We start from the raw sequence: 27,770 nt of genomic DNA, 5'->3' as shown, positions 1-27,770 counted from the left end.
GCAGAATTTCCAAATACGTTTGTTTAACACTAAACCAACCAAACAGTAACACTAATTGGTGTGTACTGCTTCGCAAAAGTGAGAAGACCGAATTTATTTGGAATTTTGTAAAGTTTTTATCATAAAACTTGCTCCAATAATATAACTTATTCAAGCGTTCTCCACGAAAGAGTCTCGGAACTTTGCAGAATTGCAAAATACGTTTGTTTAACACTAAACCAACCAAGCAGTAACACTAATTGGTGTGTACTGCTTCGCAAAAGTGAGAAGACCGAATTTATTTGGAATTTATCAAGTTTTTATTATAAAACTTGCTCCAAAATAATATAACTTATTCAAGCGTTGTCCACGAAAGAGTCTCGGAACTTTGCAGAATTGCAAAATACGTTTGTTTAACACTAAACCAACCAAGCAGTAACACTAATTGGTGTGTACTGCTTCGCAAAAGTGAGAAGACCGAATTTATTTGAAATTTTGTAAAGTTTTTATTATAAAACTTGCTCCAAAATAATATAACTTATTCAAGCGTTCTCCACGAAAGAGTCTCGGAACTTTGCAGAATTGCAAAATACGTTTGTTTAACACTAAACCAACCAAGCAGTAACACTAATTGGTGTGTACTGCTTCGCAAAAGTGAGAAGACCGAATTTATTTGGAATTTTGTAAAGTTTTTATTATAAAACTTGCTCCAATGATATAACTTATTCAAGCGTTCTCCACGAAAGAGTTTCGGAACTTTGCAGAATTGCAAAATAAGTCGCTTTGACCGCGGTAGGTTTAGTGTTAACAAATGCCGAAATAGCCGAGCAAAGTGCCGCGACATTTCGATGTCCGAACGCCGGCCCCCGGTAAGCCGGGCCCCGTCGCGTTTCTTTTTACGCCCGTTAAAATTTTGTAATTGCGCAAGAGTACGGCAACGATCGCGGCGAAGAACGCGATCCGGGGATCCGCGGTTCGACCGAATTCGAAATAAAAGCGCGACGCCGGTTCAACCTAGAAACACGATCGGGGGCCCATTGAAAAACGTCCTCCGCGGCGACAGGGGGGACAGGTTAATGGGGCAACGTGTCATGCGGGCCCGTCATTTCGCGTCACTTTCACTCGCCGCGATTTATTTTCCGCGTGTCGTACGCGCGTTAACGTGTAACGTTAATTAACAACGGTGACGCGGGCGTTTCGCGAGGCGGGGGCCCCGCCGGAAGGGGCCGCGGGGGGAGATACGGGACACGACGACGACGACGACGAGAGGCGGAGAGTCACGCACGCAGATTATTTCGTGCGTGTCTGCGAGCGAGCGCACGCACGCACGCACCGCGCGCGAGCGAAAAATGAAGGTGCACCTATACGCGGCCCGACCTTGTGCCAAATGCCGCTTCATCCTCAGCCAGGGACACCCGATCGCGGTTGGTCGCCTTTGTCGTTTTTCTTTTTCGCGTGTCGCCTGCCTCTCCGGTTCGATCCGTCAACGCGGGGACCTTGATTGCGAGCGTCGAATTCCCCGAAATATTTGCCAAACCCATCTCGCCGAGATACGATGCAACGAGCTACGCTTATTCCTGCACTCTTGCACTTCTCCTGTAACATTAACCCTTTGCACGCGAAGCCACTTCGACCGTGAATCTAAAACAATTTTTCTGCCTTACGGTATTTCCATTTTATACGACAAAGTATGTATAACTGTATTAAATTGTGTATAATTTTACACTCGAAGCCACTTTGTAATATTAACTTTGTAATATTAATCCTTTGCACTCGAAGCCACTTCAACCGTGGATCTAAAACAATTTTTCTGCCTTACGGTATTTGCACTTTATATAACAGAGTATTTTTTATTCGAATTCTTTTTTACCCAGGTCCGGCTTCAACCTAGTCTGCGAAAAAATGCGGCAAAAGCAATTCGATTTGTTCGCGATAAAATGACAAAAAGGCTACGCGGATTATATCGTCGAAAATTTAACGAAACGATTATCCAAGATCGAACGAACTTATTTGAACACATTGACGGCCGTTGTCACGTGCGCGTGACTTCGCGAAAATCTCAATTATGAAAATCGATTCGGCGCAACTTTGTAAGAAAACGTGTCACAATTATATTATTAACAAAATTCAGCCTATTTATATTATTTGACAAAGTATATCATAATTATACTATTAACAAAGTATATCATAATTATACTATTAAAAAAGTCTATCATAATTACACCATTAGCACTTCGACCGCCGCGTCACCCATACGTTGGCGACAGAATCATTCGAAATTGAATTCTTAATAATCCCTTTTTACGCTGATCCACTGCAACGTCATAATTTCGATCAGATTCGCAAGTGGTAAGAATATCGAAGAAGTAATTACGTCATACATAACTTCGCTTTGTAATTTCAATTAAATTGAACGAAATATGCACATACTTCGATTTTACGAAATTTTTGAGGTTTTCGGCGCGGCCGTCAGGATATTGAGGGTATTATAATATACCCTTAATTATAATATAATAATTGTATTATTCTTATATTATTATATAATATATATATAATATAATATAATATAATATTATACTATATATATATATATATATATAAAATACTATAATATTATATTATATTATTATATAATATATATAATATTATAAATATTATATATATAATAATTATATATAATCAATATATATATAAAATAATTATAATAATTGATTTTATATTATATTAAATAATTATAAAAAGAAGATCGCGATCTCGGAGCAGAGTTCTCGCGGTAGATGCGTGAAACGCGCCGGGTGAAATGTATTTCTGCGATCGTTGTGCAACGAACAATGAATAATTATTCGGAGCCGCGAGCTTTCTCGCGGCGACAGGTAACGTCTCCCGGCATATTCGTATAATCGCGCTTTACCACGGCACGATTATTCCGCGCGTAATCGCGGCCGATTATGGTAACGCGTGAAAAATGATACAATTGCGAGCGAACGAAGAACAGCGGCGGCCACCGTCGCCGCGGAGGGCGAGGGGGGCGAGGGGGAGAACGCGGCGCTGCATTTGAAAGTTCACGAATTAAATCGCACTAAGTGAAAGCGAGCGTTGCGACACGCGACATATAAAATTCACCGCGAGGAGGCTCTAGGTTTTAAGGAAGTCCACGGCAACGCGCGTCTGCTTTCTCGTCTAATTTATAAGTATCACGTTCGAATCGCATTCGGCGTCCCCCGTTTCCAGCCTTTTCCTCGGTCGCGCGCGCCCGACGAAATCAAATCGAGTCCCGTTTCTCGCGAATCCGAGAGCCGCGATGACTCGAGGAATTGCGACACACGGACACAATTAGCAATCTGCCCGCCGGAATGACGCGAGTTCTTTCCATGTTCGACCGGCATTTTCACCGGCCGCCGACACCACGACGACGCACCGGCCGCCGCGTCTCTTACCAACGGGGAAAATAGTTGATAAACGCGCGCGAAATCATTAATTGCTCGGCGGATGACTCGAAGCGTCGTTCGCCGGACCTTGAATGCTTAGAGATTCCACCGGATTGCCTAACTCGCGCGATCAATGGAAATTGTGTCGAGTACAGGTGACCCTCTCATAACAGCCAGTACAAAAAGGGGGGTTGCGTTTCGAGATCTGATAAAAAACGAACATCTTCTATTTTTAATTCCATGTAAGCAACTTAACTTTCATTAAAAATATAAATGTATGGATAACAGAAAACGAGAAAAAAGACGAAAAATATTATCTTCATTTAATGTAACTTTGACACTAGATTTACGGAAAGCGTCAAAATGGCGGGTTACTAATTTTTTAATTTACGATTATTCGTATCGTGAAGATACAGTTATGAGTTATTTATTCAATTTGACAAAACATAGGGTATATGTAACCTTAATTTAATATAATAATTATGTTATAATAATAATATTATGTAATAATTATGTTATAATAATAATATTATGTAATAATTATGTTATAATAATAATATTATATAATAATTATGTTATAATAATAATATTATATAATAATTATGTTATAATAATAATATTATGTAATGACTATGTTGTAATAATAATATTATATAATAATTACGTTATAATAATAATATTATATATTAATTTATATTATAATAATAATATTATATATTAATTATATATATTATTATTATATATTATATTAATTATATTATAATAATAATATTATATAATATAATATAATATATCCCTAATTATAATATAATAATTATATTTTCATTGTTGTTCCTTCCCGTCATTATTTTAAAATAATTTAATTTCTAAATGCGTTGAACAAAAATCATGCTATCCAGCGCTATAAAAGTACATTATCGTACAAAAGTTTCCGCAACTTTCTTATCGTGTCAGAGCAAAACACTGTTATCATAGCTTGCAGTACGTTATGGATTGACTGCGAAAATCGAGCTTCTCTCCGAACTTCGAAAAATGCAACAAGTTCGTCCGATTCGATCGGACCGTAACCGGCGGAACCTCCAAAATGGCCGTTTCTCAGCCGGCCATAAAGCAAAGAGAGCTGTCCAAGGATGCGCAAGAACTTCGTGCTTTTCCTGTCGTCCGAGGCAAGGATAGCCTGTAACTCGATCGGTCGCGTAATAACCGGCTTCTATCCGTGTCCCCGGCGTTTCGACGGCGTGCGAGCTCGCCGCGCGGCGGAGAAAAGTTCAGCGCTTCATCACGGGGCGCCGCGTGAAACCGAGGCAAAGGCCCCATGGGCAGCCGGTGACGTAATTGAATAACGAAAGACCGATGAAATATGAAGCCACCGGCGGCCCGTAAGACTTCTTCCACACGCGCGCTTTTATCTCGCGCGAGGTCGCGCCCCGAGTACGAGCGTACGTACGTACGTGCCCGCCGCGCGCGAACTTCGCCGCCTCGACCCGCCGCGCTCTTCTCTCGTCGTCCGCCTTGGCCCGACAACCCGCCGACACCTTGTAAATTCGCGCGCGGAACACGACACGACCGTGAATCCCGTTTTCCTCCTCTTCCGTCGTTTCGCGCCGAACCACTTTCCTCGGTTTCTGTCGCCGCGTCTTATCGCGACCGCGCGGCTCGGCCGCGGATCACGGGTTTCCTCCGAAGCGTATTCTACTTGGTCGCGCTTCTAAATTTACTGATTTAATCGTTATAACGATGTAACAATTATTTGAATAAATTTTTTTATAAATCAATATGTTTAATAATAGATTATTAAAATTTATATAAAATAAGTTATTAAATTCTTTCGAAGATTGAGATCGAATTTCAAAATAAATCATCCATCATACATAAGTAACTAATTATATTATAAATTTAAGAGATTTTCTTATTATAAGAGAAATGCCTTTTATGCTAACAAACATGCTAATAAATATTTTAATAAATGTTTGAATTAAGTGTTTAAAGTTGTAACAGTAATTGCAGCAGTTGAATGACTCACTTATTCGAGATTTTTCAAACTAAAATGTCTCATTGGTAATCAGAAAAACGTCGTAGAACAGGTAAATCGTGACCGTATTAAAGATATCTATTTCGTGTTCGACGTTGCGCAACGTAGAACAATTAAAGTTGGAATTGCTTCTATGATAGCTCTCAAGGATAAAAATCGAACAAATAGTCAATCTTCGTCGAACTGTTCATTCTGCTGTGCTCGTTGCATAACGTTACAGCAACGAATAAATTTAAATGTAGAAGTAAAGTATAAACTAGTGGCTCGGAGCAGTGCTCGGAACGCTTCGGAACGCAACTCTGGGCTCCGCCTCCTGACTACCGCCGCGGCGTCTCGCGCCCCGCGTTGCTCCCATCGACTCACAGGAGGCGGAGCCCAACGTTGCGTTCCGAAGCATTGCGAGCACTGGCTTAGAGGATGGAATAAAAGGTTTTCATTTGTAGCACGAATATTTTTAATTAATAATATAATAATATAAATATAGTATAATAATATAAAATTAATAATATAATAATATAAATATAATATAATAATCTAAATGTAATATAATAATATAAATATAATATAATAATCTAAATGTAATATAATAATATAAATATAGTATAACAATATAAAATTAAAAATATAACAATATAAATATAATATAATAATCTAAATGTAATATAATAATATAAATATAATGTAATAATATAAATATAGTATAATAATATAAAATTAATAACATAATATAATCGAACCCAGCGTAACATCTTGCCAGAGAACGCGCCGCGCGATATTCGCGAAATGCATTTAATCTGGCGAACCAATTAATCATTGTCGTCGCAAGCCGAGGGTGGAACCCGCGTCACCGCCGCGCGATTATCGCGTCTCGCGAGCCGATTCGCGTCCGAGGCGGACTAATGAAACGCGCGTTCGAAGTTCGATGTACCCGAGGGAGCCCGAACTTCTCTCTCTCTCTCTCTCTCTCCGGGCTGACAAACACGGCCGGATGAAAGTTCGATCCATTTAAGTGCGATTTTCTCGGTGCCCGAGCCCGGCAACGGCGAATGCGGGGCCGGCTCGTTAAAGTTAACGACAAAACACTCTTAGCGACGGAAGTTGCTCGTCCCGTTTCCCGCCGCTTTTTCCAGGTGATCCTGATTTCATAAATAACCCCCGTCGCTCGCGCGTCGAATTCCCGGCGTTCGCTTCTCCGCGAACGAAGACGGAAGGGGGGCTGGTCGCCGCGGATCGAAATCGAAATTCGATTTCGAGCGGGTTCGCGCGGTAAATGGCGTGAAAACGTGTTCGATGTTCGGTCACGTTCATTTTCACCGTTCCCGAAAAACGTTTCGGGAACCGCCGTTTCGGATCGAAATAACGGACCGCTAACGAGAATTTTAATTGTATCGCCGGCGTTGGAGGTGGCAAAGGTCTGTTCGTTGAGGCTGCGCGTAACACTGAAAAGCCTACTCGAATTATGCGATGCCGATGGTTTTTTTTCAGCTGTAAGCATCTGGTAAAAGAGTAGGATTTTTGTAGAGAACGTTAACCAATGGTCTCACGCTATTTTCTTAATTATTTTATCGCTTACATGCACAATGTGGTAGCGGAGAACTGCACACTTTTTGTACGCACTGTGTATAGAACTTTTTTTAATACAGAATTAACCGTTTGCGTGTACCAGATGGTTCTGAAAAAACAGGATCGAAGAGCGCAACAACGCTCCTTCGATTATGCGTCGAAAAAAGCCGAAGAGCGCAACAGCGCTCCTTTGATTATGTGTCGGAAAAAGCCGAAGAGCGCAATAGCGCTCCTTCGATTGTGTGTCGGAAAATGTTGAAAAGCGCAATAGCGCTCCTTCGATTATGTGTCGAAAAGCGCCGAAAAGCGCAATAGCGCTCTTTCGATTATGCGTCGAAAAAAGCTGTAAAACATAAAATAAAACGTTACGAACGAAAATATATATACTATTAATTTAGAATAGGTAACAACAAAATGCAAATTGGATTACTGGCAGCGATGCGACGCGCGACGTATACATGCGTCCGAAAGATTGAGCACGTTTCGACAAATTTCGGGTGGGCCGTAAGTCGTCTGTTTCGGCCAAATGCCCTGGCTTTTCTCGACACAAAATCTGAAGAGCGCAAAAGTGGCTCGTGGTACGCAAACGGTTAACGAGTTAAATAGTTCAACATGCATCAAAAGAGATTTTTTAGTTCGTTCTTTGGTGTCTGAAACTTCGCTATGGAAAAAGTCAATGTTCCTTTATTTTCTATTTTGTGGAAGAAATTCAACAAGTTTGAGACTGTCCGAGTATAGTCAGCCTAGCGACGTGGTTATAGTGATCGAAAACGTGGCAATTACATTAGGCTAGTAATTTATAATTTCTCTTTGATAAGATGGAGTTCTCTCTCTCTCTCTCTCTCTCTCTCTCTCTCTCTCTCTCAACATGAAGTATAAGCAGACCGAGCGACCTGGCAGCGCGAACTACCGAAAATTGCACAGTTAGCATAAAAAATGTGTATGAAAAGTTAAAAGAAAAACGACCCGATGAGAATCTGTTGGTGCTCGGAGGCCGCTTTACGCGGTTGCGACGCGTTCTCCGGCGACTTTCCGTCAATCATTAGCTTCGTCATCGAGTTCTAACGAGGCCCGGAGAACAAAAGGCGCAGCCTGCGTCGGCGTTTTCGCTTTCATGTTCCTCTGTGCGTGCCGCGAACGAAAGGGGAACCAGGAAGAAAGTTCATAAAACCGGCGGGAACGCGTGGAAGCGTCAACCGCGCCGAGTTCATCGTCATTTATCCTCTCGGTAGCCGAGAGTGTCATTCACTGTCGCGAGCTGTCATTGAGCCGCGCGGCTCGCCGCGGACGTTGATTCATAGTCATTCCCTAAATCAGAATATCCTCTCGTGATTATTCCCATCGACGCCACTTTTCAGACGCGCGTTCCTCTCGATCGTCGCCTTTCCGCATATAATTGAACGAATCGCGCGGCCGCCCACCGGTTCTCGTTTCAACGTGGAGCGCACCGATTCGATCGCAATGATCTTCGCGCATTCGTCCAATTACAATAGCAGATTCGAGCAAATCTTTCCATTTTTGCGAGTTGTTGCTCGGGCGAAGATAAAACGAAGTCGCTGTGAATTTGTGTTTGAAAGGATTTCGCGTGATCTTGATTTTATTATTCTTACTTTCATTCTACGACAATAATATTATTATATAATAAACATTATATATTATTTAAATATTAATATAAATTAAAATAAATATTATTAAATATTATATATAAATATTATATATATTATTTATATAATATTAATAACATTCGTTCAAATATGTTCGCTGGCAAAGCGTTCGCGTCGGAGTTTTGAGAAACATCGCTGAAATCTACAACGTAGAAAATCGCAAATTTTGATGTTGCAAAAATCGAAGGAAGAAACCGAAAATGAAAGGCGTTCGATTCCTGGAATCCAACGGCAATTCCGACACGAGCGAATTTCGCGTATGCGACGGCCGAGCAATCGCAGCTCGTCTCGTCAGCTGTTGCGGCCTTAAGCACCAAAATAATTCGAAGCTGGCACCTCGTATGGGTAGGCGAGCTGGCGAACGGACGAACGAGTTGTAATCGTGCGAGCATAATTAAAACTTAACCGTGGACAAGACCGTTGAATCGGTTAATCGTTGCAACAGATTAAAAGCAATGCGTCGGCATATTTCAATTCTTCTTCTTAATCTTTCTATTATAGTATTTTAACCCTTTGCACTGGAGTGGCGACTCTGAGGCGCTACTAAATTAATTGGTATACTATTTTTGGTATATATACTATACTAACTATATAACTATACTATAACTATACTATACTAACTATATAATATTATTATACAATAATATTATATAGTATTTATATATATATATATATATATATATATATATATATATATATATTTATATATAGTTATATATAACTATATATTTTATATATAGTATATATATAACTATAGTGTTATTATAGTTATATATATATTATTATAGTTATTATATAATATAATAATATATATAATAATAATATAATAATATAATAATATACTATACTATACTAATTGGTATACTATTTTTCAAGATCGTTCTAAGAGCATCAGACTCGTTTATATGTTTAAAAAACATAAAATTGCATTGTACTTGCTGCAACAGACTCAATTCCATCCGCATAAATCGCAATAAATTGTATAAAATAGAAAAAAAACACTGTAGTTCAGAAATCATTTACCAATTCGGAGCAGATTTTACGAAAATTTTAATTCCATCGTACAAAGTCGAATCGGAATTAAAATCGTGCGTAAATTTACAGAAATCGATCATTAAAAGATTTCGTGCTTTTATTCGTGCATTTTATACACGATTACCATAAAAATTCCTACCGAATTGTCCCAGAAATGCATTAAATCCGCGATTCGCCGACAAGCGAATAACCAACTGCGAGGTAATATATAAAATAATAATAAAGAGATAATAATAAAAAGCTGATAACCAATTGCGCGAGAAAAGCGACGAGATTCCACGGGTTGCCACGAGCTCGTGCTCGTCGACGATAGATCCAACGTGGGGCGAGGGGATGATGCTCGGACCGTGGAGTTTGGCCATCTTGTTTAGAAGGAGGTTCCGGCGTGTCGTCGCCGACATCAGGAAGCAGTGATTACAGCACGCCAGTGAACACGTGTAAACACCGGCTGGGTACTCGCCGCCTCCTCTTTGCTTTGACATCCGAGCGCGCACGCGGCTCGCCGATGTTTGGGCTGCATCGATTAGGGTTAAACGCGTAAGCCCGCGCCGTGCACACAGGCCGGCTCTCCCGGCGGCCGCGCGCAACATCGTTGCACATCTTCCTTCGTGCAGCAGCACTCGCCGCGCTCGCGGAAGTCTGCAACATCGTTGCATAAGCGGCCCGCGTCGTGTCGGGGGCTGCAGCGAAATGCCGATAATGCGCTGTCGGCACACCTGTTACAGAAGAGCGCGGTGCAACATCAATTTTGCGTGTCGGCGCGACCACTTAGCGCCGCGGCAACATCCATGCAACATTGTTCGGTGTTTCGCGAAATTTATCGAACGAGTCCGCGGCCCGTCCCGTCCCACGATCGACTATGTTCGAACGGCGATCGAGACTCGGGACTCTTGATACCGCTTGAAGCTCTTACGACAACCATAGGCCAGCTGCCATCTTGTTGGCAACGCCACTGTTCCGGCGATGTAACAGTATTGCTACGGTTTCTGTTCGCTGGGCCGCGGATCTTTGCGCAGAACAAACATTTTCGTTGGCACGTTTATCGAACAGAAGTTGGTGGAAATTGTGTCTCCTCCAGCAAATTCGGCCTAATTGACGCCCAGCTTGGGAATAAAAATGGACGATTTGGAAGGAGATCGATTCAAATAATAAATAAAGCTTTATACAACGAGTAACGATTTAAAAGAATAACCTCGCGGCTCGTTTTTAGAGTTATAAATTTTTTTCCTTTTTTTTTTGTTAGATCATTCATAGCACGCGGATTTTGTACGCGTTGGAATTAAAAATGAATTATATTATGGTCATTATATCTATTATTATCATACATTATATTATATATTATATATTATTATATTATATTATATTATATTATATTATATTATATTATATTATAGGGCTGTTATATTATATTATATTATATTATAGGGCTGTTATAAAAAAGTAAAAGGTGGATCAACTTCCTATTGAATTATTTTTTAATTTTGCTCACGCAGTCTTAAGATCCATCCCTTGTTATATGTGTCATATTATATCAAATGCTTCGGTTTATAACACATATATTTTATTTATTTTATTATATATATTATTATATATTTTTATTATTATTATATATATAATATAATAATATAATATAATAATAATTATATTATATTATATTTTATATTATAATATAATATATTATATTATTATATTATATATATAGTATTATTATTATTATATATATATATATATTATATATTTTATTTTAGAAACGCGTAAGCGTTCGAATACTTTCGTGTACGAGTGTATATTACGGACGGAATTGTCGGCAGCAAGAGCGGGACTCGGCAGAGTTTTGCTTCGCGAAAATATGAAACTAGAAGCACGACACCGCGTAAACACTGAATTATTTTACTTTCGAAACACGGCTCTGAGCTACTTTACGAAACTACTTTACGACTTTAAAACTTAATTGCATCGCGTTCCTTCGGTCCGTGTAACTGGTTTAATTATCGTGTAAAGAAATCGGTATTTTATTACGAGGCGAGGATTACGCAACACAAGAATCCCGCAGGATTAAACGCGGGGCAACGAGGGATAAAATGAAATGAAAGTACGCCGCGTCCTTCTCCGGGATTACGTTCGAAAGAGTGACATGGAAACTCGTAAACGGCGTCCGGTGTATCTTGGCAGAAAATATCCTGTCGGAGCCCTTTCACTGGCAATCGGTGTCGCGCGATCGCACCGCGCGACACATTTGACAGCTCGCCATTTTTTTCCCCCAGCCGACGTTTACGGAAACGAAGCGTACTCAACCTTCTTTCATTTTTTTTTTATCGTTTGTTTTCGTTTATCTGCGTCACGATATTCTCCGCTTCGCGAATATAAACGAGAAGTAAATAATCCCCGATTGTCTCTCCCCAATATGTTTAGGTAAATTTATATATTATATATATTGTATTACGTTACATTACATTACATTACAATTGCATTGCAATTATATTACAATTACATTACAGTTACATTACAGTTACATTACAATTACATTATAGTTACATTATAGTTACATTACAATTACATTACAATTACAATTACATTACAATTACATTACAATTACATTACAATTACATTACATTACAATTACATTACATTACAATTACATTACATTACATTACAATTACATTACATTACAATTACATTACATTACAATTACATTACATTACAATTACATTACATTACAATTACATTACATTACAATTACATTACATTACAATTACATTAAATTACAATTACATTACAATTACATTATAATTACGTTACATACATTGCTCAAAATTAAATAACATAAATAACAAATTGATGTAATAACATAATCGAAGAAGATCTAATCTCTTTCAGAGATCGCTACCAGTTCCTTAAAGAAATATACCAAAAATGCACGGATCCGAGCGGATAAAATTTCACTCTGTTATCGGCGTGCGCGAAATGTCTCGAGGCGTTCGTCCTTCCGCGTAGTGAAATTTTCGCGAACGGCGTCTGCTCCCTTCACGAAACTTTCATATCGCATTCCTGCGAAAATAACCTTTCGTTTCAGAGGCGAAAAGAGAAGGGGGCAGATCCTCCGTGTCCTCGATACGCGAACGTCCCTGAGAGAAGTTCCCTTCCTTCTCGACGTGATTACCATCGGCTTGTCTCCTGTCATCGTTTTCCCGGTGCTCCTATCCTTCTGTCGATCGATCGCCGATCCGTGATCGCGTGCCCCCCCTCGACGACCACCCCGACGAGTTCATGAAAGTTTTACTTATACGCGAACGGCGTGCACTCTTTCCGTTACCCGAGCTTCGTCCATCGAAGCATCGGTTTTCGTCGAGGAATCGTTTTCTTTTTTCGGCGAGGTTACCAAATCGGGTTACTGATTCTGCTGTACGGAATCTATAATTATGCATAGATTACGGTAAATTCTCCACGATTTTCCTCCAGCTTTTAAAGCAAAATGGACAATTTGCGATGAGGAGATACGATTATTATAGCTTTTATAGTTATCCTTTTTATAGTTATCGATTGATCGATTGTCAACAGCTATAAAATATCATCTCCTCTTTTCATATCGTCCATTTTTGTTTACAAGCTGAAGGAAAATTAGGCAGAATTTACTGTATATCTTTGTATCGAAATGCAAGAGGTTTTATCTCGTTGTGTTCTAACTCCCAAACACGGGACCGCTTTAACAAAAATACGAGCAAGTGTGTTTAGGATCGTTTGTACTTTAATTTACCAATTTTATCGGCATATTTTATAAGGTTCTGCTTTATTCGAGAAAGCAATCGATCCCTGGTATGCACGGTGCTTTTTGTTCAAAATAAAAGGAACATTACTTGTTACTTATTCAAATGTGTTTGTAACATACAAATTCAGCCATTCGTCTATTTGTTAATAATCAATTGCAACGGACAAATTTTATTCTCGTTTAAAAGAAATTAACGACGAAATTTACCGGATTGTTTTCAAAATCTCCGTCGCGAATCTGGCTTCTAAAACGCAAGCAGTGCAAGTAAATTAAATTGCAAGTAAAATTTTAAAAAAGCATTTCAGTAGTCGCTCTATCATCTAAAAAAAATACGAATCGCTCGGTCCAGTTTTAAAGAAGTTATCGCGTTACGGAAGGTGTACGAACACTTTTGTGATCGCTGATTCGATTCACGTTATTTATTAAAATGTGTTTGTAACATACAAATTCAGCCATTCGTCTATGTTTAAATACCCAATTATAACGGACAAATTTTATTTTCATTTCAAAGAAATTAACGACGGCAATTAACGACGGCATTTGTCTTCAAAATCTCCTTCACGAATCTGGCTTCTAGAACGCAAGCAGTGCAAATAAATTAAAATGCAAATACATTAAAATGCAAATAATTTTTAAACAAGCATTTTGCTAGTCCCTCTGTCATCTAAAAAAAAAATATGAATCACGCGATCCAGTTTTTAAAAAATTATCGCATTATAGAAGGTGCACGAACACATTCGTGGCCCACCGCACGAATCACGAACTCTCTCGAGCACCATTCCCGAAGCCGTTGGCTGCGTCTCTCGCAGAGAGCTCGCTGGTTGCAGCATCGTGCAAGCGCCTCCGTCGAAGCAGGCGGACACCGAGCGAGTTATATCACGTTATTAATTAATTGCGCTCGCGAAACGATTTTCTTATCTCGCCGAGTGAACTTGCGGTTATCCGCGGGCAGGTTACGTGACCGGTGATCCGTGGGAGGGGCCGCCTCCCCCCCCCCCGCCACCTCCTTTCAGCAAAAACGAAAGCGACGTTTTACGATAATGGTCTCACGGTTCGAGCGCGAAACCCGCCAAATGTAACTCTGTCGTAATTTCGCGACCGACCGACCGACCGACCGGCGGCGACGATCGTTGCGCGCTCGCGCATTCGTCGTTTCGTCACCGGTTATCGCGCGACAGGACCGACCGGTTTCGTGGTGCGCGCGAAACGGAGAGAAAAAGGCAGGCCAAGTGTCCGGCGAGTGCAGGCGTTGAATTATCGAAAGCCGAGATATCCTTTACCCGTCGCGAGTCGCGCTCGCCGCCACCGTCGACCGTTTCGCAACCGCGCCGCCCACCCCGTTGCATCCGTTTTCGCCGATCCGATCCGATTTTCGAGGCGTTTTTGCCGATCCGATTCGACTTTCGAGGCGTTTTCGCCGATCCGATCTGATTTTCGAACCGTTCTCGCCGATCTGATCCGATTTTCGAAGCGTTTTCGCCGATCCGATCTGATTTTCGAACCGTTCTCGCCGATCTGATCCGATTTTCGAACCATTTTCGCCGATCCGATCCGATTTTCGAAGCGTTTTCGCTGGTCCAATTCGATTTTCGAACCGTTTTCGCCAATCCGACCCGATTTTCGAAGCGTTTTCGCCGATCCGATCTGATTTTCGAACCGTTCTCGCCGATCCGATTCGACTTCGAAGCGTTTTCGCCGATCCGAACCGTTTTTGCCGACTCTATCCGATTCTCGAACCGTTTTCGCCGATCCGATCCGATTCTCGAACTGTTTACGCCGATCCGATTCAATTTTTTCGAACCGTTTTCGCCGATCCGATCCGATTTTCGAGCCGTTTTCGCGCGACCAGTTGCTCCCGTTGCGAGCACGATCCTCGATCGTTAATTTATTCCGATCTCTTCGGTATCGTCCGCGATTCCTCCCCGCGTTTTCCCCTTGAACGCGATCGATGCATCGCGAAGGTCAGACGGCCATCTTCGTCCGCCGATCGATGATCGATCGTAAGGCACGTTCGTCGATGTTTTACGGGCCATTAGGCCATTAACCCATTGACTGGCGACTACGAGATATCTCGTAGTAAGCGTCTGCACCAAATCTGCCAGCTACGAGATATCTCTGCTGCAACTTTAGATTGGCTACAAATGGCTATTTGAGTTAGGAGTTACTAGAAAGGATGAATGAAAAATTTATATAGAGTAGAGAACATATAGGTTATCAATAAAAAAAATACTGTGAATGCCAGTAACTTAATATTATTAATATTATTAATATTAATAATATTATAATATTAATGATTAATATTATTAATTATTATTATTATTATTATTATTAACGACTTATTAATAATAATTAATATTATTATAATATTAATAATTAATAATATATGTTATAATTATATATATAAATTATATTATAATAAAATACGAATATAATATAATATTATAATTATATTATAATATATGTATTATAATATATAATATATGATAATTAATATTATTATAATATTAATAATAATATTAATATTATTAATATGGCTGCGTGGCAGTCGATGGGTTAAGTCGGTCTTCCTGTTAAAAGAGTCCCCGAGACGTCGATCAGCGAGTACGTAATCATAATCTAAGCGATTCAAATGTAATAAAAGCGCAAATGTTATAAAAAAGCCGCGGAGATAAATGTTATCGAAACGATTGCTCGCTCCCTCCTCGCGCGATCTCGGTATTATATAAACGATGTACGGCTTATGCAATGATCTTAATCTTTTTCGAGTTGTGCATTGCCCATTTTGCCCGACAAATGTCGCGTTTCGTTAACCTTTCGGCCGGGCTGCTGTCGATCGCGAACGTTCGCGAAAACGTGTGTGACGCAAGACGAGCGAAATTGACGTGAAACGATTTTTTCGTTCCGATCGACGCGCGTGCGGTGCAGTTCTATACAGACGTGGGCACCATGTACACGGTGCCATGAAATGAGAGATTCGTCGAATTGAAAAGCAGACGAGATATTTGTGAAAGGCGATTATATATTGGGTAATTGATGCGACTATATCATCGTATAATGATATCACGTGCATTATTACGGTATTACAGAGATCCGCGACATTTAAATTGCTATTAAATTACATATTGTTTAGAGCCTACATTATCTACACAGTAAATTATTTAAACTTGACTCATTACCCGTCGCAATTCAAAAATGCAAGAAAAAGAAATTAAATCGAGGTTATTAGTTTCATCCTGAAGTTTACAATAATTTAAAACAAAATAACAGGAATTTTTCACGGAGCACGTGATACGTTCTCACTATTTTAATGCCCGCATTTTATTTAGAAGTTGCAAGTTTTAAATGTAACAAATTTGAAAAAGTGTCCCAAACATGGAACATTGTCCTATAACGGATTAAAATATAATATCGCTTATCAAGGGTCACACGTGCTATACCAATTAAAAGATAATAACCTGCGCGAGCCCTGAAAGGGTTGATCGCTGGCTCGCGATTAAAAAAGCGTAAATTTAAAAAGCGAATTGCGGCGGTCGAACCGCGCAAACGTGTCGCGGTGTTCTCCGTTTTCGAAAAAGAGAAAAAAAAGATCGGCGGTATCGGTTCGCTGACCGGCTCCGAAATGTCAGGAGGCGTTACGAAGCGAGTCGATGCACGGGGAAAAAGAAAGGATTTCGCAGGAATCGAGGAAGAGAAAGGATAAAGGGGGCAGAGGCGGCAGCGCACTCGTCGCGTTGCGAAATGTACCTCGGTCGCGGTCGGCTGGCTTTCGATGAAATTCAATCGGTGAAAAACGAGCGAGCCGCTCTCGTTTGTTCGGACAGACGTTAATTCTCGAAAGCATGGAAACCCGGTTTCTTGGCGGCTCGTCCGTGAACCGTCGGGAAAAGGACAGCGACCGAAAAAAAAGACCGGTCGCGCGAAACATTTCGGAACGATTCCAACGTGCATGCCGACGATTGTTCGGCGAAAATTATGCAATCGCGATTGAAAGCTTTCGGTACCGTTGACCCCTGCCCGATCTCTTTCGCACGGTGGAACCAGACAATATTCTTGTTTCTTGTGCATTTGCTTTTGTGGACTTCGATAACGGAGGAATTAAATTTCGCGTTACGATTTGGAAGAAATCTCCGGAAGAAAAGATCGAGACACTTCGCGGATTTCTTGCTTGTGATTTCTGGAAGAGGTATTATTAAGACTAGATTTACGGGACCGACAAAATGGCGGGTCGCTAATTTCTTAATTTTCGATTATTCGTATCGTAAAGATAGATTTATGAGTTATCTATTCAATTTATATGCTACTTACGGCTTGTGAAAAATCAGAATAAATGACTTATCGTTACTTTTATAAACTAATATGAAACAGCTGTTTTTTGTGCGTTATGTCAAGTTATTTATTCAGTTTATATGCTACTTACGGCTTGTTAAAAATCAGAATAAATGACTTATCGTTAGTTTTATAAACTAATATAGAACAGATGTTTTTTTGTGTACTCCGTGAATCTAGTGTTAAAGAAGTATGAAATGCATATGCAATTCTGTAGGAAAATGATAGAACGAAGTAAGCGTTTCGTGCTTAACCAGTGTCGCTGTTAAAATATTGGATGGTAAATTTAACAATTTTATTACTAACATTTGCTTATTCACTTGACATTAACATATACCGCGTACATAATAAACGAAAAACGCAGGAAAGATCAAATACTTGTATAATGGCGCTTAGCGCGTCGAACATCAATATCGTGATTCCTTTCTAATTATATTTGCCTAGAAAGTATAAACACTTTCGCGTAGGATTGCCCGAAAAATATTCTAAACATCTCGAAGTTCGAGAACACGTTTTTGCTTCCACTAAGATCACAATGTAACACTGAACCTACCGCGGTCAAAGCGACCGCTTTCTTCTTTTGCAATTCTGCAAAGTTTCGAGTCTATTTCGTGGAGAACGCTTGAATAAGTTATATTATTGGAGCAAGCTTTATAATAAAAGCTTTACAAATTCCAAATAAATTCGGTCTTCTCACTTTTGCGAAGCAGTACACACCAATTAGTGTTACTGCTTGGTTGGTTTAGTGTTAAACAAACGTATTTTGCAATTCTGCAAAGTTCCGAGACTCTTTCGTGGAGAACGCTTGAATAAGTTATATTATTTTGGAGCAAGTTTTATAATAAAAACTTTACAAAATTCCAAATAAATTCGGTCTTCTCACTTTTGCGAAGCAGTACACACCAATTAGTGTTACTGCTTGGTTGGTTTAGTGTTAAACAAACGTATTTGGCAATTCTGCAAAGTCCCGAGACTATTTCGTGAATAACGCTTGAGCAGCATATAAGGCGTTTATTTTGAAAGTGGCATAACTCCTTTTTTTTTTTAATGAATAGATACCGTTCAATTGTAATTAGTGTTACCATTAACTCGATTTTTTTGAAAAAGTGACTTACGCCACTTTCAAAATAAACGGCTCATATACCAGTTAGTATTACTGTTTGGTAGGTTTAGCGTTAAACAGCCAATGGTCGCTGCTGTTTACGCGCGACGAGTACGCTCGTGACACAAAATACCGCCACGTCTCCGTGACGAATATACTCGTCGTACACAGCTAACTGGTTAACACGTTCCGTGCCGAGCTTTTTTTACTCGAATCTTCACACTTTGATATTTTACTAAAACTTGATGTATTACGTGCAATTATTAATTCTCGTACACATAACAACGTAACAAAAACTTATCAACGCCCATTCTTGCGGTGGAAATTGATTCTTCGGTTCTAAATTTCTTGTAAACAATTTGTTCAGTTCACTAAGTAAACATGCAAGCGTGTACCATCGATGGTACACGTGGCACGGAACGTGTTAACGACCTAATGTTCGAGAACCGCAAATTTCTGGACGAACAGTCTCCGGCCATCGACGTCCCGATGGCAGCGCAAACGATGCTCCGTTGCGGTCGCGACGGTTTATTTCGTGTCCCGGCGGCGAGCGGAGGGCGCGGAGAGGGAAATTTCGGTTAAGGAAACGGCAAAGAGTTTCCGACGAGCGGCTTTCGTCCCGGGCCATTTGCCATCCCGACGTCCGGTTCGCACGCCGGATGCGATAGCGCCGCGCTGCAGCCAAGAGCGCCCGTCGGTTTTGCCGCAGTGACCTTCGTTGCACATGCGCCCGCACTTTTACGACTCGCTTTCACGAGCGGGGCGATCCTTTCGCGGCCCCGAAAGGGGCCTTTCCTTTTTATCGGACGAATTTATTTTGCCGGGACTGTCCAAATATCGTTTGCGAAAGGCGACTCGGCGAGCCGCGTCGTCGTCGTCGACAAGGGTTGCGGATCCTCGACGACGCGCGATTTTACAAGCGTCTTTGCGTTCGCGCGATCAATCGCGAGTTTTGCGCGGCGCCGAGCGTCGTTCGATTTTTTTTCCCTGTTCGTTCATTTCGGTATCGTCTCGCTGCCACGAAGATCGAGAGAGAGAGAGAGGGAGAGAGAGAGAGAGGGAGAGAGAGAGAGAGAGAGAGAGAGGGAGAGAGAGAGGGAGAGAGAGAGAGAGAGAGAGGGAGAGAGAGAGAGAGAGAGGGAGAGATAGAGAGGGAGAGAGAGAGAGAGAGAGAGAGAGAGAGAGAGAGAGAGAGAGATGGCACGAGGCGAGAGGGGCCCGATCCTCGGCCATCGCGTACGCGGAATTGTCAATTAATGAGGCCGCGTAATGGCCTCGCGATACCTGGGAAATCTGCGGCCGAGCTGCAGCTGCTACCGAATGCATAGAATTTTTCACGAATCGACCGTATCTTTTTAATATACGCGGAACGCCGCGCCTGGACCGAGTGCTGCGGTTTAATCAGCAGCTGGAAAACCACCGCGACTCGTTAACCCGTTAACTGAAAAACTGGACTCGCTTGTTTCTCCACGGTGACGTTCGACTCGTTTAGGAGTAGCTTATATTTTATTGCACAGCGTTAGTTATGCCGCATTCTATTTTCTATGAGGTTCGACAATGTTGCGAGTTGTTCGCGAGTTCGCGATGTTTGTGCAAATAGCGAACGATCGGTGGACATTGTTTCGCGCGCTTTTTTGTGTCTGAAATGTACTACTACTATTATTAATATTATTATTATTATTATTATTATTATTATTATTATTATTTATTTATTTACTTAATGTAATACAGAAAATTGTTCTATTACATATATGTTAGATAACAGAGAATATAATTTACATGGTGGTGTAGTTGCGTCAATGATACCCGAGTTGAAGGAAACAAATTATAGTATTCATAAAAAATAAAATAAAATAAAATCTAGTAAATATAAAGTAAAATAAAATATGTACCGAAAATATAATAAATATATAATATATATAATATAAATATAATAAAAAATATATAATATAATAAATATATATATATATATATATAATAAATTGCAAGGACTCTTTTAAAATTTAAAACAAAAAATTGTCCAATAAACTTCTTAAGCCAAGTACATATATTATAATAAAAACTGTGAAACATGTAAATTCAACAAATTACGTTTAGAATTCCGTAGGTTCAGCGTCAATTTCTAATTATCCAAGAGAGTAGAAATCTGCAACGATCTCGCTGTTAATCGAGAAGGACGCGGTAAAAAGCTTCGAAAACAAATCGAAAGCGATTATTATCGACGAAGATATTTGATCGAGCGACGATCGGTCGCGAATCGTCCGCGGAAGTTCCGTTTAAACGACGCGCTCTCGCCGAGCTCGCCCCGTCGACGGATATATTTCTTTGTCACTCCTAATCCAAAGTTTAGCCCGTTAATACTGATTATACAAGAGCTACCGGATAGATTTATAGCGGCGGTGCTCGTGTAGCAAAGCAAACACGCGCGCGCACACGGTGCTCGTACGGGATGCAAGCATCATTGACGGTGCTCGTTGCCTCCGAACGATCGAATACAGCCATTTACGACTAGACACGCGCGCGGGTTAAATACCGTTTCTGTCCGCCGCGGATTCCTACAATCGTTCAACATTAATCGAACAACTTTCACAATCCATACAATATTATGCACAGGCAGGCCGATTAGAAACCGGCGGCGCGCAACCTTATTTCGAAGACGCGTTCGTTGGGTTCTCGTCGTGTCAATTTTTAATACGCGTCGCTTCGGACCGCCGGAACCAACATGCGCCGCATTGTTATGTGCCGCGCAAAAACTATCTGTTGTGTGCCGGTGGTACCTCTTTGGTGGCATTTTAAGAAACTGAAATAACATTTGAACTATATTTCTTGAGTAGCTAAAAGGCAGCAAACTAACTATAGCATTGTGCTTATTTAACTAAGAATTAAGTACGAAAACTCTTGGATGGCATATCTTAACACATTGCGGACGGGGCTCTGCGCGTTCAACACGCCCTCAAAGACCGCACATTTTCGAACGCTCCAAAAACATGCTTGGCAAGTAACAGGAAGCGGATACGCACATTTCTAATTTGTGCATTTAGTATTCTTAAATAATACTATATATACATAGTTTATATATCTGTTTATTATATAAGATTTTTTACATTTTAACTATTATTTATTATACAAATTTGAATATTGATTTAGAGTGTGATATTTGGAATGATTCATTTGTTTCGCTAAAATTACTTAGGAATGCGAGAGGCTTCGTTACCATGGTTACGTAACAGAAATATTTGCGGCTGGTTGCTTAAGTTGCCGATTAAATAAAAAAAACATGAAAACGAGATATCTCGTGACCCGTCCGCAACGTTCAATTTGCTAAAAACGAGATATCTCGTGAGCCGTCCGCAATGTGTTAATTTTAGGAATTTATATTACCGCCATCTTCGACATTTTTTTTAAAACCTCAAATTTCCAAGCTATTATGCCGGCGTCGAACAAAAGAATCGTATCTAAGATCTGCGGACGGCATAGTGTTAACTGTTCCGCGTATTTAAGCACTCGCAGCTGATCTCCTCTCTGCATTTTCTTTCAATTTTTATACGTTGCCCACATATTTGTTATTAGACAGCGCGCGTTTCACGGCGAAAGGTTGCTAAATTTCAACTGGAAAAAGTTGTCAGAAGTTTACGCATTTGCATCTGACTTCCGTTTCTAAAAATTCGGTTTTTTTATTCGATGATAGCGATAAAAAGCGATAAACGACATAAATATATAATGTATTTTTTACCATGGAATTATTTCAACCCTCTACACTCGAAGCTGTTTCAACTGTAAATATAAAATCATTTTTTTCTCACTTATAGTATTTTTATTTTATATGATAAAATGCATTTCATGCATATGATATTGACTCTTGGGATTCGCGCAACAGTTACACTCTTAACAATGTTTTAATTCTAAACTTTGTTAATATACAAATTATCTTGAAACGTGATGTAACAAATTCTAGCGGCGCCTCTGAGTCACCGCTCGAGTGCAAAGGGCTAATTTGGTAAAATATTTCAAACAATTCAATTCGCTTGCTCACAATTTTTAATTTACTTTCTTCTTCGATTTCTATTTAATTCGATTATTTTTGCTTCGGTCTCGGTGTGCCCGATTTAGACCCATTTATGTACGCAGATAAATGATAGCTCCGCGGAGTATAATTTATTAATCGTCTTTTTATTTGATATCGTAAAACGTTCTCTTTCCGTTCTCGTTGCGAAACGCGTTCCTCCTCGAAATGGGACGTGTAAACGAAACATAATTCGCTGGCTGCGAGTACGAACACAAAACTGGTTGAAGCATTATCCTAGGATCTTTCTCGTACGAGGATCGAGCGAGCGAGCGATGCAAGAATCATCGAGGTTGCGTATATTTTTATTACCTTCCGCGCAGCGTTGTTAGCCATTGTTACTCGCTTAAATGGGAATTCGCGCGAGCCGAGGACACGTCCCCGTATGAAAAGTTCAACGATAATTATACCCGGAGCGATTCGGCCGCAGGCGGCGAACTCGCTCTTTCACGAAAAATCTACCGATCGAAGGAGGCCAGGGTTATCACGATTGTCCCCGATTTCCTGCACCTCGGGGTGATGTCAATATGCCACTTAATTGCCGGCGAGACGTCGCAGATTCGAAGTCAAACTTGTTTAGCCCAGTTTCGTTCGAATACAGTTTTCTTGCGCGCGTGTATCTTAGAGATCCCACGTTTCGGTAGCTGCGAGCACACATTTAAGCTAAAGTAATGTCTCCCTTACTGACGCTAAGATTGTCCACTAAAATGAATAATTTGGGAAAAGGAAAAAAAACATAAGAAACGAGCCACGAGGCTCGAGCAATTGTATCTCCTCTTCCCAAATTCTCCGTTTCTGTGCGCAACCTGGGCGTCAATTAGAGAGACATTACTGTAATTGAAATTCGATGGATCATGCAATTCGCTAATTTTGAGAATGGTGCGATCATGAATCTGAAAGAAGGCGTTGGTCTAATTAGTCCTCGAATAAACGATCCAATTCGTGTATTACTTGATTACTCGAATTACTTGTATTACTCGATAATTTTCGAATTGTCAACAACTATAAAAACAAACCGCAAGGCTCGAATAATAGTATCTCCTCTTCCAAAATTGTCCATTTTTCTGCACAATCTCAGCGTCAGTTGGAGAGACATTACTGTAACTCTGCAGCTACAGTAATGTCTCCCTTACTGACGCTCGGATTACTGTAGTACTCCCTTACTGTCCACAAAAATGGACAATTTGGGAAGAGGAGATAGGATTATTCGAGCCCTGCAACTCGTTCTTCTAGTTATCGACAATTCGAAAACTGTAAAAATGAATCGCAAGGCTCGAATAATCGTGTTTCCTCTTCCCAAATTCTCCATTTTTCTGCACAATCTCAGCGTCAATTGGAGAGACATTACTGTAACTCTGCAGCTACAGTAATGTCTCCCTTACTGACGCTCGGATTACTGTAGTACTCCCTTACTGTCCACAAAAATGGACAATTTGGGAAGAGGAGATACGATTATTTGAGCCCTGCAACTCGTTCTTCTAGTTATCGACAATTCGAAAACTGTAAAAATGAATCGCAAGGCTCGAATAATCGTGTTTCCTCTTCCCGAATTCTCCATTTTTCTGCACAATCTCAGCGTCAGTTGGAGAGACATTACTGTAACCCCGCAGCTACAGTAATGTCTCCCTTACTGACGCTCAGATTACTGTAGTACTCCCTTACTGTCCACAAAAATGGACAATTTGGGAAGTGGAGATACGATTATTCGAGCCCTGCAACTCGTTCTTATAGTTATTGACAATTCGAAAACTGTAAAAATGAATCGCAAGGCTCGAATAATCGTGTTTCCTCTTCCCGAATGCTCCATTTTTGTGCACAATCTCAGCGTCAGTTGGAGAGACATTAACTGTAAACGAATCACCGACGAAATCGTACGCGAATTTCACTTTCGAGAAAGAGGTTTTTTCGTACAGCGTTTTCTAAAGTGAAAGTCTACAGAATGTGGTTCGATTAACGAGGGAAACAATCGTCGGGAAACGTCGCGGCTATTTTCGATCGCGATCGGCGGACAATAAAGAGAGAGGTTCGCGTTCGTACGACGGAAATTCCGCGAACACGATGGCCGGGTCGGGTCGGTCGGTTCATTTGCGGCCGTGGCCGCTCGAATTTTGCGACGCGACGTTTATCGGTGCCAATTTCGCGGCCGGCGAATAAATGCATCCGCGCCGCGTGCTCGATGCAAGGCTAAGCGAACGCGGGATTATCTGGCGCGGTGATAACCGAGCGCCTTTGTTATCCGACAAAATTATGGTCGGACGAGATGCCGGCAAACAGCGTCCGCCGGTATTAAATTATGCCCGGGCCCCGCTGTAATTTGACACGGTGCTCCTAATCATCGTTGTTTCAGCGCAATTTCGCGCGGGACACGCGATTGCACCGCGTTAGAATATTTTAATCCCGGCGGCGCGACGCCAGTTAATTGAATGCTTTGTCGACGCGCGCCATCGGAACAATTTCGGTCCGCGTTTTACCACGCGCGCTCGTTCGCGCCTGCATTCTTCCACGGAACTTTCTCCGAAAGTGTACATTCCATTAGTTCGGAATTAGTTTTTAGATTGGTAGTTTTGATCGATAGTTAGATTGATTAGATTAGATTAGCTTTTAGATTGATATTTCAAAAATTGACTGCACATTGCGGATCTTTGTGCAATATAAAGATCACCTACGTTCATTGTGTGGAACATAAATTATAAAAAATATATATATATATATATATTTTGCATAAATTTGTACATAAATTATATAAATTATAATAAATATAATATAAAATATAATATATATATATAATAATATTAATAACATATGTATAATATATAATAATAAAAGAATATATACTTTATAATATATATAATTTACGTAAAACTTTATGTAAAATATATATATTTATATTATTATATATATATATATTACATAAATTTTTACATAAATTATATAAATTATAAAATATATATTTTTGTATTATTATATATTATACATATGTTATTATTATTATATATGTATATATGCGTATTTTATAATTTCTGTTTATAATTTAAATATATATTTAAACAACAAATTATAAACACGTCTTCACACTTTTAATAATAGCAATAAGTTGAAAATAATGTAACAATATCTTGAAATTCTTATAAGCTCTTCACAGTTTTGCAGAGTATACTCGTCGTGCATAAAAAGTAACGACCATTTAAATTATAATTTTAATGAAAACAAAACCATATTCTCAGATTTCAAGATGTTTATGCAGTATATGTTAATGTTAACTGAATAAGTAACCATTAGTAATAAAATTGTTAACTTCACAAAGCAAAGCCGTCTTTTTGATCCAATAAAGAATGAAAAGGAGACGCCACAGCAAACTTCGTTAATTCAATTTTGCCATAAATGCATCAAATCCGCATCAAATCCGTTGACAAACAAACGGTGCTTTCTCGTTTTCCCGACGAACTCGTTACAATCTAAAACAAATTAAGCGCGTACACACTCTAACGACGCAAATCGGTTAACTATGACTCGGTTGGCTCTATAATTAAGTAACCGAGTGATCCGAGCGCTCGTGCGCAACGATACAGTATCGGCGCTGCAAGGGTTAAACGGGCACCGCGAAGAATTGCGAAACAATTAGCGATGCGAAACAGTCGGTATTCATTCTGTAGGTCACCGTGCCGGTCGCACTTTGCGGGAGAGCCTCTTTGCGGCGGCGGTATCGGAACACCCTAAAATCCATAGGCGCAGAAATTCTCACGGCAATTGCGAGTCGGCGAGCGCGCGGCAGCCGCGATCAAAGATCAAACGGTATAAGAGGAGGGTAATAGTATCTTCGAATAAATCGCTCGAACCCGAGGAGCACTAAACCCTGTTTACGATTCCCACTGAAAGGTTCGGACAGACGTACGGACGGATAAGTGGATAGATGAACAGGGCCGGGATACATACGCGCGCGTGTGTATCCGGCCACCATGTACACGCGCCGCGCGGCGCGGCGGGATCGGTAGCCGGTCCGCCGCGGCGATAGGTATATATGAGAATGGGTATATGACGTGCCGTGTCACGTGCACGACAGGTACACCATAAGCAGTTTCGTAATTTAATGCGACCTTATTAGCGGCATGAAAGCGCGCGCCGAGTCTAACGGACGGCTGTTCTGATTCCAGCAACTCTCATTTCCATCCACGCAATCCAGCCATGGAACGGCGGGCTTCACGTTCAGCCTTTCCGGCAACCAGGACATCGAGGGTCCTCAGGGTAGCTTCGAGTGCGTCCAGCAGACCGGCCCCAAGTGAGTCACATTCGCATGTTTCCAGTTCGCCTTTCAGCGTATCCTTATCTTCGTTTTCTCTTTCGACGCCTCCTCTTCGCGCGCGCGCCGTGTCTCATCCTGCAGGGTGGTCGAGTCATTTGTTGTTCTTTTTTCATCGAACGATAGACACGCCACCCTAAGGGCCGATGCACGAGGCTTACACGGGCAAGCCACGGTACGGTTTCGTCCGCCCAGTAAATTCTCCCCAATTGTCCTTCGGTTTGCGAACGAGAGTGGAGAATTTCGGGAGAGGAGAATTGTCTGGCACGTTACTTGTCCGAATCGAGCACGACCCGAGCATTGCCTGTAAGCGTGTTTCTGCCCTAACTGTGCCAAAAAATCGAGTGCCTTCTTTTCGTTTTCTTAAAGCTCCAAAAACGTGATGAATGTTATATATATATAAGCTGCATTTTTTTTTTCAACTCGGTCAAAGTGAAAGAAACGTTAAAAAATTAGGATTTTCGATTGGTTCGAATATCGTACTATAACTTTGTCAAGGTTAAGAATTCAGACTT

The 27,770-nt window shown here is 40.5% G+C and overlaps 1 protein-coding gene across 3 annotated transcripts in view; it reads left to right on the top strand.

Annotated features, from left to right (window-relative positions):
* Su(Tpl) (Suppressor of Triplolethal) overlaps positions 1 to 27,770 on the top strand; it is a 266,427-nt gene that overhangs the window by 218,118 nt on the left and 20,539 nt on the right. For 2 of the 3 annotated variants that reach the window (XM_033467878.2, XM_033467879.2), the window contains one exon: positions 27,110 to 27,234. In XM_033467878.2, coding sequence (XP_033323769.2) covers positions 27,110 to 27,234 — 125 coding nt within the window. Of the gene's footprint in view, positions 1 to 16,336; positions 16,494 to 27,109; positions 27,235 to 27,770 lie in introns of those variants that run through there. The other variant, XM_033467880.2, reaches the window with a different exon arrangement.

The sequence above is a fragment of the Megalopta genalis genome, chromosome 4 (genome assembly GCF_051020955.1).
Source record: "Megalopta genalis isolate 19385.01 chromosome 4, iyMegGena1_principal, whole genome shotgun sequence".
NCBI classification, from domain to species: Eukaryota; Metazoa; Arthropoda; class Insecta; order Hymenoptera; family Halictidae; genus Megalopta; species Megalopta genalis.
The sequence above is the reverse complement of the archived record's forward strand: the minus strand, read 5'-3'. Positions and strand labels throughout refer to the sequence as shown.